Source organism: Arachis hypogaea, chromosome 13, assembly GCF_003086295.3.
Source record: "Arachis hypogaea cultivar Tifrunner chromosome 13, arahy.Tifrunner.gnm2.J5K5, whole genome shotgun sequence".
NCBI classification, from domain to species: domain Eukaryota; kingdom Viridiplantae; phylum Streptophyta; class Magnoliopsida; order Fabales; family Fabaceae; genus Arachis; species Arachis hypogaea.
The window spans coordinates 141223231-141229470 of record NC_092048.1 but is presented as its reverse complement, the minus strand read 5'-3'; the positions used below and the strand labels follow the sequence as shown (position 1 = coordinate 141229470).

Sequence of the window (6240 nt, the reverse complement as noted above, 5' to 3'; positions counted from 1 at the left end):
ATCCGTTTAAGTAAATATCAAGAATTTTAATCTTATTTTATGCGTGTAGCAATTTATTAGGCAACAACAAATTCTTAAACTCATTAATTTTATAATTTTATCCATCAATTTAATTTTTTTTAATCTAATAATATAACAACATATTTTAATTTATACTTTAAATATTAATAACTAAACTACTAATAAAAGATAATAAATTCTGATGATTTTTTTGTATTATTTTATAAAAAATACAAACTCATTTTTCATATATTACATAGAAATATTTGATTTTTTTATACTTTAATATACAGATTAAGTAATATATAAGAGTTTTGAATTGAGCTTAATTAAATCTCACATTCATCCCAATATCTCATCATTTTAGTCAAATCGAATATATATATATATATATATATATATCCAGCCGTGACAAACTTGACTTGCTGATGATTTCTTTCTTCTTATTAGAACCATTTATTAACATAAACCGCCACAAGATTCATTGTAACACACTGAAATTCACAAACTTAACATTCAACATTATTGTCTCCGCGTATGCACATCACCCAGGTGGCACAGTGAGAAGACTGTTGGGAACTCAAACCCATTCGAAATTATTTGTTGAAGCATTTATTTAGTGCAGTAACTAGAATAATTAATCTTTCATGAGTTATGACATGAAGACTGATGACCGTTAAATATCACTTGCATGGAGGAAGGGGGGACCCACACAAACACTTGTTATGTGCAAACGAAGAAGCATCAATGGCGAAGTAACCCTGCAATCTTCCGCCTTGGGGAATGGGTCCACACAATTGATTATAGCTAACATTAAACCTGGTTAGCTGCTTCAGCTGCGTCAGTTGCTCGGGGAGCTTCCCGAAAATGCGATTGTGCTTCAGGTTCAACCTCGTTATGTTCCTACCAAACTCCACTTTCCCGATATCGAACGATAGCATGTTTCCCGCAAGGGTTATCTCTTCCGTCTTTTTCTCCGCCCCAAACAGCACCGAACCATCTCCCTCGAGCTTGTTCCAAGAAAGATCCAGAAGCTCCGCATCCAGCCCCTTCAACGCCGCCGGAATCTTCCCAGAAAGCATGTTGTGAGAGAGAGTCAGCGTCACAAGGCTGGACGCGAAGGAACCGTAGGAATCAGGGATTGGGCCAGAGATGCGGTTTTCGTCGGCGAAGATCACCCTGATGCTGGGTAGTGAGGGGAGGAGATGAGGGAGTGGGCCGGAGAGATTGTTGCCGGCGAGGTTAATGTTCGTGAGGGTCTTGATTTGGGCTAGAGATTCTGGTATTGGGCCTGAGATATTGGTGCTGAATAAGTAAAGGACTGTAAGTTTTTTGAGGTTTGAGATCTGGGGAGGAATTTGGCCTTTTAGGTTGGGCATTTCAAAAATTAAGAGCTCATCAAGATCAACGAGGTTAAATAGGGAGGGAGGGAGGTCAACTGGGCCGGGGAGGTCCAGCCCATGTAGCTCTATTTGGCTAACACGGTAAGGCTTCTCGGTGGTGCATTCGATGCCTTCCCAGGCGCTGGTGCAGCAGTCGGTGGAAGCGTTCCAGGAAGAGAGCATGGATGGGTTGCCGAATTCTTGCTTCACTTGGAGGAGGATTTTTTTCTCGTGTGGGCTGCACTTCTCTGAGAGCACTGCAGGAGACACCCATATCAATAGAATTACGGGAAGAAGGAACATGGAGATGATACTGGTGCTTGCCATTATTGTGTTTGGGATTGATGCTATTATTGCTGTGGAAATGTTTGGGGCCTGAAAGGTGTTTATAAAGCAATGAGCACGGTCTGTTCGGGAACTGGGGAAGGCGGTATATTATTATTTGGATAAAGGTGTGAACTGCAGCACTAGATCTAGTTCAGTCAAATATCAAGCCGCCATAAAGGAATATCACAGATACTCTGAATCATAAGGAGTCCATACTAAATTTTTTGTTAGGAAAATTACCACGTATAAGATTGTACTATGTGGGAACAGCGCTGTTCTTAGCATTATCCGTTTAGAGTTGTTATTTTTGTCGTTTACCATATGAGTGAATTACATTTACATCTTCTAGAGGCCCTAATGAAATTTGGCTGAGTGGGGAGCGCCTGATTGAAACAGCTTCGGTGACTAAGCTTGAGGAGAGAACTAGCCTTTGAGAAGTGAATTTTCTCAAAAAAATTTTTAATTGTTTAGTAAGGTGTAATATTTTATTATTTAATATTTTTTATATATTTTTTTAGTTTTAATTAAAAAATATAAAGTGAGATATTACATTTTATTAAATAATTAAAAATTCTAAAAAATCTATTTCCTTCAATTTGGTAATCTATACCAATATATAAAGCCAATAGCAGAGTTTGGTGTCCAATTTTTATTGACACCATTTACCCTCAAATAATTTATTTTACAAATCAAATTTATGGACAAAATAATAATAATACATTTTTGTTTATAATTAACAAAAAAGGTCATTAACCCATTAAATAACTACTGCAATCGTGAGGAAATTAAATAACTGCTCCACTTATAAATATTCCTCACTGTTGTCGATCCTTTTTCTGCATCTTGTTATCTTTTGGTTGTGACATGCATTTACTAAGAAAGGGACACCTGCAAATCATTGTGAGAGGATTTGACAAGGAAGTTGATACAATTTCTATGCCAATTCCATTACCAAATACAGGTGTCTTTTGAAAAATAATAATAGACGTCATGATAATACAAGTGGTTGGTATTTTATATTTACGGTTTATTTTATTTTTTAGTACTAATTTTTAATTTTTTAAAAAAAATTCAAAGGACAAGTACTCTTTATCTTATTCCATTTTTTCATCTAAAGTTTGTATTTTTTTTTTGTATAATTATAGATCGAGCACTACTACTCAAATATATTCTATAGTACTAAAATTTATCTATAAATATATTCTATATTTATTAAAATTTATCAATATTTTTTTGCATTGTTTGATACGTATTATCAAAGTCTATGTTTATTAATTGATACGTATTATTAAAGTCTACGTTTATAATTTTCTAAACTATCTAAACTATTAATTATGTAAAGTATTGAATTTGACATTTATTTATAAAGAGTACTAAAATTGACATTTACTAATTTTTTAAATTATTGCAAAAAGATTAATTAATTTAATATTATTCATGTGTCATACGATTCGCATATAAAAGATGTAAAAAAATTTATACTTACCAATGGTAGAATGAAAAATCTCTAAGTATATTTTGTTAATTTTTTTCTTTATTTTTAATATGTTTTATATTAAAAAATATTATTTTTTATTAATTATTAGATTGACATGTAACACAATAAATATAATAAATATAGTAAAATATGAACTTTGTTAATTGATTTTTTAAATAATCTGGCAACTTAAGATAAGAACTTTGTTAATTGATTTTGTTAATCTCTTTCTTATTTTTAATCTATTTTACATTGGATAATATTATTTTTTATTAATTATTAGATTGACATATAACATTTAAATGTGTTAAGATAAGAATTGTGTTATATATTTTTCGTTATTTCAACTTTCATGATTATTTCGTTCTCTTTATTTTTCTGTCATAGGTCAAGTAAGTTTTAATTTATTATTTTTCTTATATATATTCTATTTTAAAAATTATTTTATTTTTTTAGGTTTTCTAATATGTTTTATTGTATTTTTCTTTTACTTTAAACATTTTATGGTCTGAAGATCTTCTGTTAAACGATTCTAACCATATGATCAAAGAAGAAGTTTAAGATAATAAGTTTGAATTTTGGTAATTTATTGAGTCTAATCGAAATAAACACATTGAAATATAACAAACAGAATCATTAATGCAACATTTATTAATGAATAATTACTAAAAAAAATATTATCTATACCAATATATAATGGGATATGGAATTGTGTATCCAATTTTTTCTTCTTATTTTACTCCTGTTTTCTTTTTATTAAAAATTGGCTTTATCCTATGACAGGACTTAAAAATAGATTTCAATAAAAAAAACTGCTATTACGTACTCAATTATTTTTATTTTATTTTATTTTTTCAAAAATTGGCTTTAACCCACGACAAATTTAAAACTGATTCACTTTCAACCACGACAGAATTTAAAGTTGATTCACTTTCAATAAAAAAACTATTAATACTACTCAATTTAAATACCGATTCACTTTCAGTAACAAAAATTTCTGCGTCTTCAATCGTACTTTACTCAAGAGAGTTAAATATCTGTTTCACTTTCAATCGTGCTCTTGCAATCATTTTTCTTCTTTGTGTCTTGCTACCTTATGTTCTGACAAATATAATTAGAAAATTCAACGAATCAGCAATCATATTATATCAACTAATATAATTTCTATTCCAAATCCATTCTCAAGTACAGAATTAACTACAATTAGACAAATGGTAAGAGCCACCCATCATCATCATCATTTTGTTTCAGGTAGCATGAAACTTAACATGTATTATGATAATTTAATTTTTTCGGCTATAAATTCAATTTTGCTTAATATCTGTATTTTACTCTTTAAAAAATCTAGAATTGAAAGCGAGTGATAATGGAGTTGGTCCAAATAACAGACGTCATAGTAACATAATTGGTTGGTATTCTATAACAAAATTAATTAAATTAATATACACTATTTATATATTTCTGATGCTTATTATTTAACTTAAAAAAAATTACATATATAACAGAGCACTCTTTAATAAAAAATACAAAAAGTTACTAGAATTTGGTGTCCAATTTTTTTAAACTTCGTATATCCTTACATAATTTATTTCATAAAATAAATTTAGTAGACAAAATAATAATTTTTTTAATATTTCATCTTTATCATATAGTATATAAATAATTAAAAAATTAAAATAAACAATGTATTCATAAAACTAATAATAACAAATAGAATAAAGAGAAAAAATATTATCATATCGCTTATTTTTTGTCATGTGTATTTTTTAATTTGAGTGATTAAATATATTTTACAAAGTAATAACTATAAAATGAAAATAAATTTATTGCTCTAAATTATTAAAAGAAGTATTGAGTACTCTTTAACTAAAACTTTTATTATAAATTTATTACAAAAAAAATATTTATATTTTAAATTAATGTAGATGTTTGGGATAAAATATTAAAAATAAAAAAATATGCATTTGCATTCTCATATTAAAAAAATAAATGAAGTCATTTTAAACAAAAAAATACTACGTTATAAGATAATTATAAAAAGTTGTCAAACATAATAATTTTATTATCAAAATAATATTTATATATTGTGTTAAATTAATGTAACATAATGATTTTTAATATACTTTAATTTAATTTTTTTAGTTTCTATTTTAATTTATATATTTTCATATTTTAAAATTTTGATAATAATATATATTTTTTATAATTTTAAAATAAAATCAGGAGAATTCTGACTTAAATACAAACATAATGATAGAAGAAGAATACAAGAATATTGATATTTCATCTCATGTATTTAAATACATGGCATAAATAAAAATTAATCCTTCTTATTATAAAATTATTTTCCATTTAAAAATTTAACAAATACCAAAATTTGATCACGGTAAAATGGGTCATAATTTTATAAAAAATTTAAATACTATATTAAATATTACAAACAGTGATTGGATATATAATTTTCAAATTCTAAAATTAAAAACATAGATAACGCTTTACATATTTGTATGAGTTACTGAATCAATTTTTATTGAATAACTATCTTAAATATCAATTATAAAAAAATACTACTATATCAGCCAATAATAATAATAATCATGAGACACGTAACATTATTTATTATTAAAAAATATATTAATTTAATAATATTAAATATGTAATAAATTCCTAATGTGAAATGTTAAAATATAAATACAAAAAATAAAGATAAATTAGAGTATAACAAATAAACTATTTTTTAAAAAATATTTCTGCAATCTTAACGGACAAAATACTCGTCATATTGTTAATTTATCATAGTAAATTAAAAAAATAAATTTAAAAATGTTACAAATTAATGGACAATATTCAAACTTTGAAAAAAATCAATGAAAAAAATATAATAGAAGAATATTATTTTTAAAATATTCTCTATTTCAAAATAAAATTAAACAAATTTAAAATAATTAAAATCACCTTTATACGCGACATAAAAGTTAACTTTAATCATGATAACTAATTTTAATCTTATGAATTCAAATTATGCTTATTATCTGTATTGCTCTTTAAAAATAT

At 26.7% G+C, this 6240-nt stretch overlaps 1 protein-coding gene across 1 annotated transcript; it reads right to left on the bottom strand.

The window, feature by feature from the left end:
- Positions 1–422: 422 nt before the first annotated feature.
- LOC112792322 (polygalacturonase inhibitor 2) lies at positions 423–2432 on the bottom strand. Its single transcript, XM_025835514.3, has one exon. The coding sequence runs from the start codon at positions 1707–1709 to the stop codon at positions 684–686; it is 1026 nt and encodes a 341-aa protein (XP_025691299.1). The 5' UTR covers positions 1710–2432; the 3' UTR covers positions 423–683.
- Positions 2433–6240: the final 3808 nt, after the last annotated feature.

Excerpts from the sequence above, each read along its gene's own strand:
- LOC112792322 (XM_025835514.3), bottom strand. The coding sequence starts at position 1,709 with ATGGCAAGCACCAGTATCATCTCCATGTTCCTTCTTCCCGTAATTCTA.